This window comes from Salmo salar, chromosome ssa01 (assembly GCF_905237065.1).
Source record: "Salmo salar chromosome ssa01, Ssal_v3.1, whole genome shotgun sequence".
Taxonomy (NCBI): domain Eukaryota; kingdom Metazoa; phylum Chordata; class Actinopteri; order Salmoniformes; family Salmonidae; genus Salmo; species Salmo salar.
This window is the reverse complement of record NC_059442.1, coordinates 96,347,190-96,361,887: the sequence shown is the minus strand read 5'-3', so window position 1 is coordinate 96,361,887 and position 14,698 is coordinate 96,347,190. Positions and strand designations below refer to the sequence as shown.

Here is a 14,698-nt window from a genome sequence, read left to right as displayed (position 1 = left end):
CTACCAACTGAGCCACACTGGACCACCCCCTCCACAGCCCATCACCAACAACACCACCACATTTTTGTACAATTGTAGCCTATATCTTTCTGATATTGGTAGCTTGCTACTAGCCTACACTTTGAACTAGACTTTCAATTGTAGCCTATATGCCAGGGTCTACAGCTGCGCTTCATTTTGACCTGCGGCTGGGTTTGGAGTTTGAAAAATGTATGCAGTCTACTGTAGCGCACTTAAATGAAATCATTAAAAATTATTCTATACAGACAATTACCACTTTCTAACGCCCGTGCATCAGGTCAGGTGGTTCATGGACTGACGTCACATTTTTGATAAATTGAGAAAAAGCATTAAGGGAAATTGGTCATATTCATTCCTGTTCATCTTCCTTCCGTCACTCGTGTTTACGGGTACTTAACTTGGTGTGACACAAAAGCGCCTTCAAACTCACACTGTGCAGCCTGGAAGGTAGGAGAATCGTTCGGAGATTTCTGGTGCTGAGCGCCTCAGCACTGACAGCTTCCGTGGATCTGCAACAAAAAGCGACACAGCAAGCCGCGCCAGTGATACACTTCAAATCAACGCATTATTATTCCGTGGACGATGGAAAGCGGTGGCAACACTTCGGACATTCCGTACCACTTCTCACATTTGGCCATGATGAACAATAGTGTTTTTTGTCGGAACTTCAGCGATAACGTGAGTATAGATGCCAAATGTGAGAGAACAGACAACCTAGCCAAAGACTCGACACCAGTGATCGTCGCGATTATAATCACGACTCTTTACTCTATCGTGTGTGTGCTTGGTCTGGTGGGGAACGTGCTCGTCATGTATGTCATTATCAGGTAAGATATCACAACTAATCCCAGGTTTTATAGTCTACACTGCCCTGACAATTGTCCAGATGTTTGGTAAATCCTAGCCTAGTCTAGGTTAGTCTTTGTAAATGTCAAAGTAATAGGAAAATCAATGGGCAGTAACCCGCCATAAAAGGGGACACCATGAGTAACTTGTTGCCTTTTATATAATGTAGAATATTATGTGGTAAATTGAAAGAAACAGGTTGTTTATAGATGAATATGGCACCCTGCTCAATAATTAATCTGAACAGAGCATGTGAAGGAATGGCACCAGGAGTGAGACGCATGTAAATCATGATATTGACCAGCAAATTGCTACATTATTTAGCCTGTGTAATTCATTAGGGAATTCATTACAACATGTGCTGAAGGCCATCATAAAAATAAAGCATATTGCTTTTTTTTGTCAATAGGCAGAGCATTGCACCATGTGTATTTTCATGTAGCCTAGTCAGAATAAAATGCAGCAAGAAAATGCATTGCAATCACAAGTTAATCAGACAATTACAAGTTACAACTCCAGTTATTAAGGAATTTTGATTCGCTAAAATGCAACGATTTCCAGACCCTCATAGTCAACATCATAACATTAGCTGCCATAGAAACCATTGATGTGGCACAGTAGAAACAATTGGCTACATAGGAGTTTAACATTATTTGTAATTATTGGTATTTAACTGTCATAAACACTTTACTTTGACAACATATAAAGATATTTTAAGGAGCATATGCCCCACCCTCCCAAAATGCATGTCAAATTGGCCAGAAAAATGACAAGGCCTGTTATTTTGCAATAATATTAAAGCGCAAAACAGTAATTACAGGCTTAACAGGTACAATATAACAATGTGTAATTGCACTATTATTACACTGAACCTGGCTATATGTCAATATTAGTATGGTCTATACCCTTTCAATGAAAAATGATTCACTAGGGTAAAGGCTCATTAGAAATGTATTGTATGTGTAGCCCTTGATATGCCCTTGTGAGACTGAGCAGCAGTCTGGCCTGCATGGAGACATTGAGAGGATGGATTGGCTACAAGACTGCTGATAGCTTTCTGATTGACATGTGTACATGTTACTTTGTTACCGGTCCCAGCATGCCTCACACCATTTTCTATACAGACATAATATCTTGTAGTCACAGGTGTGTTGATTGAAGGGAGCTTGTGCATATTTTAGCATGCTGTTGCCAGAGATGTGTTTTTAATTAAACAGCTTCACTAATGTCCTTCATATTTTACCAAAGGTGTTAAAAGCCTAAAGCTTTGAATCAGTTGAGTATCTCCAGTCACCAGCCACAATCCCACACTGTGATTGAAAGATGCTCAAGGCCAGCAGTAAATCAATGCTGTTTCTCAGAAATGTCTTCCTCAGCCGGGGTGGCCTTAGTAGGACATCAGCATTCGCCTGCTTCATTTAGTCTTTGATCAAAAGAGGAGATGACAACCAACTGATCTCTGCTGATGACATACAGTAGTCTAAGACTCCTGAGTACAGTTCAGTCTTATCCAGACATACTACTACCTGAGCTTGTCCAATAAGAACACAGATATTCATTAATCACAGCACAAGTTTCATTACGGTGTTCCCTACTGAACATGTGCCATATTGCCACACTTCACTATGACCCAGAGGCATGTAAGCTACTTTAAGCACAACCTCAAGAGAGTCAACTCCTTTGGGGAATTCAGAATACACTCACAAAGTCCTCCATTTACCCCAATGAACACCAGGGTGGTGAACTGATTGGCATTATGATTACACTTTTTTTTAAAGACAAGTAGCCTGAGATTGCTGTGCATAACTCGTGAAAATCATGCATTGACGTCAATGCATGATGTACACAAAATCAAGTTAGTCATTCCTATCTCAAATTTGGATTCTTTCCTAAGTGTGTACCAACTTAATAGCTCTAGTAACTGCAAAGGCCTTTTGAACCTTTATGTGTTAAAAGCAGCTACACTGTGGACAATGGTCATGCCATTAACAACAACACCTACCCCACCCTCAATCTTCCACCAGATCAGCGCTTTCATCCAGAAACTCTCACAAGCACAAACAAATGACAATCAGTGTCACCCACAGAATGATATCTGCACGCTCATGTGGAAAATCCATTCTAGTTGGCAGAAGAACTGCAGGAAACCGCAGGGAAAATAGTGCAGAGTGCTTTTTGTTGTCATGGAGACACCAAGGCTTTCTCTCCGACCATCCCTTCCCCCAGTCAGGCTACCAGACCATCCCTTCCCCCAGTCAGGCTACCAGACCATCCCTTCCCCTAGTCAGGCTACCAGACCATCCCTTCCCCCAGTCAGGCTACCAGCCCATCCCTTCCCCCAGTCAGGCTACCAGACCATCCCTTCCCCCAGTCAGGCTACCAGACCATCCCTTCCCCCAGTCAGCCTACCAGACCATCCCTTCCCCCAGTCAGCCTACCAGCCCATCCCTTCCCCTTGTCAGCCTACCAGCCCATCCCTTCCCCTTGTCAGCCTACCAGCCCATCCCTTCCCCCAGTCAGCCTACCAGACCATCCCTTCCCCTAGTCAGGCTACCAGACCATCCCTTCCCCCAGTCAGGCTACCAGACCATCCCTTCCCCCAGTCAGCCTACCAGCCCATCCCTTCCCCTTGTCAGCCTACCAGACCATCCCTTCCCCCAGTCAGCCTACCAGACCATCCCTTCCCCCAGTCAGCCTACCAGACCATCCCTTCCCCTAGTCAGCCTACCAGCCCATCCCTTCCCCTTGTCAGCCTACGAGCCCATCCCTTCCCCCAGTCAGCCTACCAGCCCATCCCTTCCCCTTGTCAGCCTACCAGCCCATCCCTTCCCCCAGTCAGCCTACCAGCCCATCCCTTCCCCTTGTCAGCCTACCAGCCCATCCCTTCCCCCAGTCAGCCTACCAGCCCATCCCTTCCCCCAGTCAGCCTACCAGCCCATCCCTTCCCCTAGTCAGCCTCTTGCAGTACAATAAAACACCTGGTGTGATCCATTCCCTGAATTGCTGTTAACACTTACATTTTTGGGTCACAAACAATGCATTCAAAAGGGTCAGCTTCATGGCCATATGTTCCTTCATGAACCAAAATGGTGGTTTATTGTTGTCAGGCTAGTGCTTGTTTTTTATCATCATTTTGAAGGGTGCAAAACATGACGAGGTAGGGAAATCAATTCAGGCTAAAATGTCCCTCTATGCACAAACAAAATGATTTTGATTAGTAAAGATTTATCATTTAAATTGTCCTCTTATCAACAGGTTGCTACAATGTATGCCTAATACGTCAGGTCCAACTCCTTTAAGGATCACACCCTTTTTTTCAATTTTCGCCTAAAATGACATACCCAAATCTAACTGCTTGTTGCTCAGGCCCTGAGGCAAGGATATCCATTTTCTTGGTGCCGTTTGAAAGGAAACACTTTGAAGTTTGTGGAAATGTGAAAGGAATGTATGAGAATATAATACATTAGATCTGGTAAAAGATAATACAAAGAAAAAAACTGTTTTATTTTTATTTTCTTGTACCATCATCTTTGAAATGCAAGAGAAAGGCCATAATGTATTATTCCAGCCCAGGTGCAATTTAGATTTGGGCCACTAGAAGGCAGCAGTGTATGTGCAACGTTTTAGACTGATCCAATGAACCGTTGCATTTTTGTTCCAAATTTTGTATCAAGACTGCCCAAAGGTGCCTAATTTGTTTATTAATAACTTTCCATGTTAAAAAATGTGCACTCTCCTCAAACAATAGCATGGTATTCGTTCACTGTAATAGCTACTGTAAATTGTACAGTGCAGATTAACAAGAATTTAAGCTTTCTACCAATATCAGATATGTCTATGTCCTGGGAAATCTTCTTTTTACTTACAACCTCATGCTAATCGCATTAGCCTACGTCCCGCAGGGGACCCACCGATCCTGAAGAAGTTTTAAAGGAGGGTTCTGAGCAAATCGCCAAATAATATTTTTCTGTAAGTGTTACCTGATCGATCATTCAACAACCCTTCAGTAATAACACATCTCCTCATTTCATGATGTTAGTTGGTTTCATAAAGCCACTTCAAAGACGTCCATGTGCTGGATGTCGTATGGGGATAGAAATGTGTTTGAATAGGCTCCACACAGTACTCTATGCCAAACAGCATCAGGTAAATGGGCAGAAAATACAGGTTAATACTAGTAGTTCCATCCTCTCAAACCCAAGTAAATAACGCTAACTCAGCCACCTATGGATCGCCAATAGGCAGCTTATGTCACACTGTGTTGGGCTCAATATGTTGGCTCTCCTTATGTCACACTGTGTTGGGCTCAATATGTTGGCTCTCCTTATGTCACACTGTGTTGGGCTCAATATGTTGGCTCTCCTTATGTCACACTGTTTTTGGCTCAATATGTTGGCTCTCCTTATGATTAACTCCTGATGTCTGTTGGCAGGATGAAGCATGCAGGGCAATCTCCCTCTTCTTATGCTCAATTACCTTCTATCTTTATTAAGGGAGATTAACAATATTGGTCTTGAAAGGTCAGCAGTGGTGAACAATTGTATTTCCACCATTGCCTCCCTCCCATAGGGATTGTCTTTCCTCAAGGTAAGATGAGGACAAGAACAGGACTGCTCCTGAACAGTAAATGTGTCTTCACAATATGATTGGTAGTAGTAGCTTTGTCAATGAATACATGACTGACATTGATTCAGTCTCCAGTCATTATATAATACAGATGTGGGATCTTAATTTGACCAGTTTCTCACAGCAACAGGAAATGTGAATTGTTGTGTAATTGACATTTTTGTAAGGGTTAGTGCAAATCCAGTCTGACATTTTGGAAGTTACACATTTTAGAAGCCTTTTTAAACCTCAAACACAATACAAGTTTGCGTTCCCTGCTGTGCAGGGTGATACAATTAAGATGGTTCTTATCTTGGTTCTCTCCACCATTGAAAGGATTCTAATTCAGGAGATGCCATAAAAAATGTCACACTTAAAAAAAAACGGTGTTTTTAATTGGACTCATTACTGTTTTCTTTGGCTCCTATATTAACTGTAGATTTTGTGATGATGGTTTTTGAGAGAACATGTCTTTGACATTTCCAACTGAATAATGTATTGTCCCTTTGACAAAGCTTTCCAGTTTTAAAACGCTGGAAAAAGAAAGACGTCAGAGTCTAAATTGCCCACTTTACATTTGAATATTCATCAGAACTTTAACTGGTTCGTACCAAAGGAACTCACCACATTGTTTCCATTATATAGGTGGGTATTAGGGAAATTGGGTATTAGGGAAATTGATTTCAATTCAAATGTTTAAAGAGGCCCATGTTGATTTTTGGGGGCTTTGGACCCCGCCTGAAACAATCTAGGAGAAACACTGTCTCGCGTGAATGTAATGGAAGGTTGTATCAAATATTTTTCGAACTAACCCAAGATACACCACAGCCTGTTGTTTCCAATGGGAGCAAATTAATCATAGTGGGCAAAACAAACAAGGAGGTGGACAGAGCCAAGCACGAGCTAGCGAGATCTTATTGGCGCGTTCTAGCATGCATTTGCATATTTACATTAGGGAATGTCTACTCTGTGAAGTACTCGTGCAATAACTCAATTCGCCCTCGCACTCCTTCTAAACAACACCATTTTTAGAAACTTTGGCAAACGGTAAAGTCTACTAAACTTATTCCAGTCTGTTCGTAACAGATTTTAGTTTTGGGAACAGAAAACTGTGTTGAGATCCAATGTTTTATCGATGAGAAAATGTGTAGAATGTTGGCCAAAATCCATCTCGCTCCATCTTCTCCCACTGCCAGCCACTGGGCTTCCATATTTGGTGTTGAGTGGAAATGCCCACCGGATGCTTCATATTTCTACTCTGGTGAAACATCTGGCTCATTGTTCTATCTGTGGCTGTATGATTTGATATGGGGAGAAGGTAATCACAAAAAGTAAGAGGCGATGTTCCGGTTGTTCCTTAGCAACCAGCCTTGATTGCATAGGCTACCCTGCTGCGCTGTTTCTGTGGTTATACTAGGTTACCATTCATTTCCTAAAATCAAACTGCATTTTAAGAGATAATCCAAACTAACCAATGTTTTGTAAACAGGCTCAACATACCATGGTGTGTTACTGCTCTATATCCACATAATCGAAATCTTTTCAAATCAAATCACATTTTATTGGTCACATACACATATTTAGCAGATGTTATTGTGGGTGTAGCGAAATGCTTGTGTTCCTAGCTCCAACAGTGCAGTAGTATCCAGCAATTCACAACAATACACACAAATATAAAAGTAAAATAATCAAATTAAGAAATATATAAATATAAGAATGAGCAATGTCGGAGTGGCATTGACTAAAATACAGTAGAATAGAATACAGTATATACATATGAGATGAGTAAAGCAGTATGTAAACATTATTTAAACATTATTAAAGTGACTAGTGTTCCATTATTAAAGTAACCAGTGATTCCATGTCTATGTATATAGAGCAGCAGCCTCTAAGGTGCAGGGTTGAGTAACCGGGTGATAGCCAGTAAGGGGACAACATAAATTGCACTAGTGTGGCTCTGATGAGTTCGGAGCTATTGTGAAAAGGCTTGTTTACGTCTGCTCTATGTCAACTATCACTATGCATGTGCATTAGGCCTTACAACATGCCGTGCTCAAAGGCCATGTGCAGGGCCGGCCCTAGCCCCCACCCCACAGTCAAAACATTTTGGTGGCCCACCTCTCGACGGCAGAGATAAAATGTAAGTTTTAAAGTTAATTTCCTGCAATTGGACACATTTTGCCATGGGGAGTAGAGAAAATGTAGCAGTTTTAAAGCAAGCTTTCTGCAATTATACACATTTTGCCACAACTTATGCCATGTTAATGATATCTGAGTGAGAGTAACTATCAAAATCAATAGGGGCCCCCGGGAGGTCAGGGCACCTGCCCTGCCTGCCCAGTTGGTATTTGGCCATGATTACTACACGTTTAGATAGCTGGCTAGACTCATTTACCAATCTAAAAATTGTTAGTTGACATAACAAGAGAAAAACTGCTGATGCACAACCACATTTTGAAATTGCACCTAGTGCATTCTACTATTGTAACAGTAAGTTGGGACCCCGACATAAGCTTATGTCACTTATGCCTGGAGCCATGTGTCAGCGGTGAATATCCAAAAGTATTTGCAAATCCGTTCCACTAGACATCACCTGCTGAATAATGAGAAAAGACAGCTGGCTGCGCAGGGATATCTGCTCTATTTGATTCGAGGTAACAGCCACCGGTGTGATCATGTCTGCCAGTCGAGCGGACCATCACACTCAGTAATTGCAGAGGCAGTTACTATGAGGCAGCTGAAGTGTTTTAGTGTTAAGCTGCTGTCTGTCTTAATCAGATACTGTGATGGCTGTGCTCCCTCTTTCATAGCGAACTAGTTGCCACTGACTAGAGGCAGACAGCACTGTTGCAGGAGGCGTCCTGTGCCATTGCTCCCTGCTACACATTTTTCTGCTGGGCAGCAGGTAGCCCAGCAGTTAAGAGTGTTGGGCCAGTAACTAAAAGGTTGCTGGTTTGAATCCCTGAGTCCTCTATGTAAAAAATATGTTGTGCCCTTGAGCAAGGCACTTAACCCTGGTTGCTCTGGATAAGTGTCTGTTAAATGACAAAAATGAAAGATGTTGGGCGGAAGACTTCTCCTCCAATACACTACGGCCAAAGTCTGTGGGAACAGGTTGTTGTGGTGGCATCAAATGGATTTGTCCCCCAGCAGATGTTAGAGAGGTTTGATGCTATTGAATTCTAAGGGCCTGACTCACCCATAATCACTAACCTCAAATCACAGCAGAGAGAGACATTTCCAGAGGTGGAAAGAACCTGTTTTTGATGGCGTGCAACTGCCATCCTCTCTCCATGCTGCATCAGAGGGTTCATCATGCCTTTGATACATAAGAATAACTCTCCACCTCAAAGAATCTGGAGCCAGACTAAAGAATATCGGGAGATGATTCATCTGGGGCATCCCTGATTATGGGGACAATTTCCTTAATGAGGAAGGACCAGTTAAATTCATCCAACTTAAGAGAAGAAAAAAAAGGCTTTTGATGCACATTCGCTCTACTTGTAATTGGCTTGTCATCTAAAACCAGGAACAAATCTCTTATTGAAAAAAGGCACTAAAAGCTCATTTAACAGGATTGTGCACAGGGACTATTTCCATTCTGCTGTGTTATAACCGTCAATCATTTTCTCTTTTCCTGTGAAATTTCTTGTGAGAGACAGGATGAGCGTAGTAGAGCATTTAATATGAAGAAGTGAACTCCAACCATAGCTGTCACTGTCGCCCACTACTGATTACTGATCAGACTTCTGAACTTCCCTTCTGTTAGCATCCAAGGTCACATATGAGAATAATGAAAACCGTAGAGCATGTTGGCATGGCTTGTTGTATACTCTGGGAGATTCATACATAGGTCCAGATAGGGCTGTGGCAGTCACTAAATTTTGTCAGCTGGTGATTGTCCAAAAAATAACTGTCGGTCTCACGGTAATTGACCGTTAATCAACATAAACACGTTTAGCATCTCCTGGCTTCCACACTGTTGTAGACCTTTGGAACATCTACATTTTAAAAAGTAGAATAAATCCATGTAATATAGCCTACACCATCACAATAAATCCATAATTTATTTTAGACAGGTCTAAAGAAGCATGATATGAAGAAATCGTAGTCTATTTCAGAAGAACAGAATAGCATACTCTGAGTTGTCCTTATGTTAGGTCCTGATCTGTCTATGCCAAATGGCTGTGGGCTACACGAGTTCATTTAGCAGAAAGATTTCCTTAGAATTACGTGGCATTATTTTATAGTATGAAGAATACAATTGAACATAGCTGAATAAAATATAAATATTTTCTCCAAACAATTTGAGAGAGTGCGCACATGCGGCTGTTCTGTGTTGAACGGTTAACAAAGAAATAGGTATTCCTATATGCTTAATTTACAGTTATTAATGTAACTTTAGTTGTTCTGCAGATGTTGGGCTATATGTTTTGATTTTTAATACATTGTCAGGCGGCATGATGCGACTCTAATGATGATTTGAAAAAAGTTGCTTGAAAGGTATGAGGTCTGCTTTGTTTTTTGCGCAGGCTGTACACAGTTCATTAGTCTCTCATTCACAATTTGACAAGCACTTGATAATGCTTCGAATTTCACGGCGGCATCCCCTTTGCGGCCATAATGCACCCCAAACAAATCCATGCCTTTTGCGGCCAGTGGCCGTTGTGCCCTTGGCCCGGATTGCTGCATTGTGCCCTTCTCCCTGAGTGCTGCGCGCCCCTAAGCACCTCTCACTCACATGGCTTTCCATCACGTGATTGGGTCTTTCTCACAGGCTACAAGTGAAGACAGACACATCTGGGACACAACTGCGAACGTCCTTATCCAATTCCGAGGTGCATATTGAAGTTATTTGGAAGAACTGTCCACATTTACTTTGTCAGCCAACAAGATGCAGTGGCCTAATGAACAGCAAAAGCACTAGCCTATGTCAATCTACTATCCCCCATAGTCCAATTTGTAAGTCGCTCTGGATAAGAGCGTCTGCTAAATGACGTAAATGTAAATATAAATGTACAAGTACAGTCGTGGCCAAAAGTTTGAGAATGACACAAATATTAATTTCCACAAAGTTTGCTGCTTCAGTGTCTTTAGATATTTTTGTCAGATGTTACTATGGAATACTGAAGTATGATTACAAGCATTTCATACGTGTCAAAGGCTTTAATTGACAATTACATGAAGTTGATGCAAAGATTCAATATTTGCAGTGTTGACCCTTGTTTTTCAAGACCTCTGCAATCCGCCCTGGCATGCTGTAAATTAACTTCTGGGCCACATCCTGACTGATGGCAGCCCATTCTTGCATAATCAATGCTTGGAGTTTGTCAGAATTTGTGGGTTTTTGTTTGTCCACCCGCCTTTTGAGGGTTGACCACACATTCCTAATGGGATTAAGGTCTGGGGAGTTTCCTGGCCATGGACTGAAAATATCGATGTTTTGTTCCCCGAGCCACTTATGGCAAGGTGCTCCATCATGCTGGAAAAGGCATTGCTCCATCATGCTGGAAAAGGCATTGTTCGTCACCAAACTGTTCCTGGATGGTTGGGAGAAGTTTCTCTCGGAGGATGTGTTGGTACCATTCTTTATTCATGGCTGTGTTCTTAGGCAAAATTGTGAGTGAGCCCACTCCCTTGGCTGAGAAGCAACCCCACACATGAATGGTCTCAGGATGCTTTACTGTTGGCATGACACAGGACTGATGGTAGCGCTCACCTTGTCTTCTCTGGACAAGCTTTTTTCCGGATGCCCCAAACAATCGGAAAGGGGATTCATCAGAGAAAATGACTTTACCCCAGTCCTCAGCAGTCCAATCCCTGTACCTTTTGCAGAATATCAGTCTGTCCCTGATGCTTTTCCTGGAGAGAAGTGGCTTCTTTGCTGCCCTTCTTGACACCAGACCATCCTCCAAAAGTCTTCGCCTCACTGTGTGTGCAGATGCACTCACACCTGCCTGCTGCCATTCCTGAGAAAGCTCTGTACTGGCGTTGCCCCGATCCCGCAGCTGAATCAACTTTAGGAGACAGTCCTGGCGCTTGCTGGACTTTCTTGGGTGCCCTGAAGCCTTTTTCACAACAATTGAACCGCTCTCCTTGAAGTTCTTGATGATCCGACAAATGGTTGATTTAGGTGCAATCTTACTGGCAGCAATATCCTTGCCTGTGAAGCCCTTTTTGTGCAAAGCAATTATGACGGCACATGTTTTCTTGCAGGTAACCATGGTTGAAAGAGGAAGAACATTGATTCCAAGCACCACCCTCCTTTTGAAGCTTCCAGTCTGTTATTCAAACTCAATCAACATGACAGAGTGATCTCCAGCGTTGTCCTCGTCAACACTCACACCTGTGTTAACGAGAGAATCACTGACATGATGTCAGCTGGTCCTTTTGTGGCAGGGCTGAAATGCAGTGGGGGATTCAGTTCATTTGCATGGCAAAGAGGGACTTTGCAATTAATTGCAATTCATCTGATCACTCTTCATAACATTCTGGAGTATATGCAAATTGACGTCATACAACTCAGGCAGCAGACTTTGTGAAAATTCATATTTGTGTCATTCTAAAAAAAAATTGGCCACGACTGTACAAAAGTTGACCTATTCTGTGTGAGAAATAAATATTCAAAACATAGTCTGAGACAGTTGTGGGATGCAATAGATCCCAAATTAATACAACCACTAGCATCAAACTTGTTTATGCAATGTGGCTGATGCAACAGATCAGAACATTTAGCTTAAAATGTTGATAAACTATTAGGCCATTTCTTTTTCTTTTATTTCACCTTTATTTAACCAGGTAGTCCAGTTGAGAGCAAGTTCTCATTTACAACTACGACCTGGCTAAGATAAAGCAAAGCAGTGCGACAAAAACAACAACACAGAGTTACACATAAACAAACGTACAGTCAATAACACAATAGAAAAATGTATGTACGGTGTGTGCAAATGTAGAAGAGTAGGGAGGTAAGGCAATAAATAGGCCATGGAGGTGAAATAATTACAATTTAGCATTAACACTGGAGTGATAGATGTGCAGATGATGATGTGCAAGTAGAGATACTGGGGTGCAAAAGAGCAAGAGGATAAAAAACAATATGGGGATGAGGTAGTCGGGTGTGCTATTTACAGATTGGCTGTGTACAGGTACAGTGATCGGTAAGCTGCTCTGACAGCTGGTGCTTAAAGCTAGTGAGGGAGATATAAGTCTCCAGCTTCAGATATTTTTGCAATTTGTTCCAGTCATTGGCAGCAAAGAACTGGAAGGAAAGGCGGCCAAAGAAAGTGTTGGCTTTGGGGGTGACCAGTGAAATATACCTGCTGGAGCACGTGCTACGGGTGGGTGTTGCTATGGTGATCAGTAAGCTGAGATAAGGCGGGGCTTTACCTAGCATAGTGTCGTGTCTTTGGCTATGCCGGATTAAGTGATATGACATGCTATTCTATAAAATCCTTTCTCTGTAATTAATATTACCTGATTGAGCTAATCATGTAAATGTAATTAACTAGAAAGTCGGGGCACCACGAAAGAGTGTTTATAGAGCCGTTATCTTCGGAATAAACTCTGAAAGACCTAGTAATATTTTACATCAATAGCAGTAAATATTAATCGTCACCTTATTTCAGTCTCATCTGAAAGTTGTAGATTCTTGGTTATCTTCACGAACCCTGGCTAACAAGTTGAATCAGCAATACAAAATTGGGTTTAATTATTTATTTCCTAAATACCTAACTAATCACACAGAATTACATATACACAGAATGCAAATTATGTCCTACAGAAAACGTCCCTGGTGGACGGAACCTGTATGATGGCTTGTTACACAAAGAGAGGGGGTTGGGCTTGAATGAAAGAGCGGGAAGACTGAGGAACAAAGGGAGAAGCTAAGCTTTCGTAAATACAGTATCTTATGCATCCTAAATTACCGCCCATTTGGAAAAGGAAAATGCAATAAATATTTACTCTGAGCTGCGCTTCCATAGGTTGGTCGTAGATGCTGGCCGTGTTGGCCAACAGAGATCTTCCTGTCCTCGGAAGAATGTCTCTGGTGGTAAATTGGAAACGTTGTAGTATCTTCATTGTGTGTTAGACTGGATACGTCGTCCGTCCTTTCCTAGCCCACGTTTACAGCTGCTGTTGCTAACTCAACGGCTAGGATGTCTCACTTCTTTAGTGAATAAGAGTTCAAAGTTCATACCATTCACAACCAAAGCTCACGCTGAGATTGGCTTAGTTCTGTAGTTGACATGTTAGTCCTTTTTAACGTATGGACCGTCGTCCTATCGTCCTCGGAACAGCAGGTTGCATTTTTGTCAAGGGCTTATATAGTGGAGGGAGAGAAAGGTGTGTTTCATAGTTTATAACCCATGTCTCTTCACAGGGGCGGACCACTGATTGAGCAGGGCTCTAACCTTATGATAACCCAATTCTCTCATTTGGAAGCTAAAATTACATTTAATCTTATCACAAATAGTTTCATATTCAAACATTTAATTTGCACAACAATTCCATGTGAATCTGATAACTAGAATGTGTAGACTTTCCCAGATACAGTTTATGTCGTCCTGTCATCAGTCATAATGTCTCAGATGACAACCGAACAGACATCATATACATTAAGTACCAACACATATTTTCAACTGGTTCTATTACTGAAATATGGTTCCTTTCCCCCCACTTGTTTGATGTTCCCAGACTCTCTATGTTTAACAAAGGCTATTCAAGAGACCTTCAGTAGAGTCAGAGAGAGAGGGAAGGGAGAAAGGTATTTATGGAGGGGTCATAAACCTTACCCACAGGCCAACATCATGACAATAGACTTATAGATGACCTGGAGTCAGTGGGTTTGGTGACGAATATGTAGTGAGGGCCAGCCAACGAGAGCATACAAGTGCAGTGGTGGGTAGTATATGGGGCTTTGGTGACAAAATGGATGGCACTGTGATAGACTGCATCCAGTTTGCTGAGTAGAGTGTTGGGGGCTATTTTCTAAATGACATCGCTGAAGTCAAGGATCGGTAGGATAGTCAGTTTTACGAGGGTATGTTTGGCAGCATGAGTGAAGGAGGCTTTGTTGTGAAATAGGAAGCTGATTCTAGATTTCATTTTGGATTGGAGATGCTTAATATGAGTCTGGAAGGAGAGTTTACAGTCTAACCAGACACCTAGGTATTTGTAGTTGTCCACATATTCATATACATATCCTATGTAGTTGTCCACATATTCA

General features: G+C 42.0%; 1 protein-coding gene across 1 annotated transcript in view; it reads left to right on the top strand.

The window, feature by feature from the left end:
• Window positions 1–296: 296 nt before the first annotated feature.
• The window catches only part of LOC106610780 (delta-type opioid receptor-like), a 28,071-nt gene continuing 13,669 nt past the window's right edge, over window positions 297–14,698 (top strand). The window contains exon 1 of the mRNA XM_014210344.2: window positions 297–848. Within this exon, the coding sequence (XP_014065819.1) occupies window positions 604–848 (245 nt within the window). The 5' untranslated portion in view covers window positions 297–603. The remainder of the gene's footprint in view (window positions 849–14,698) is intronic.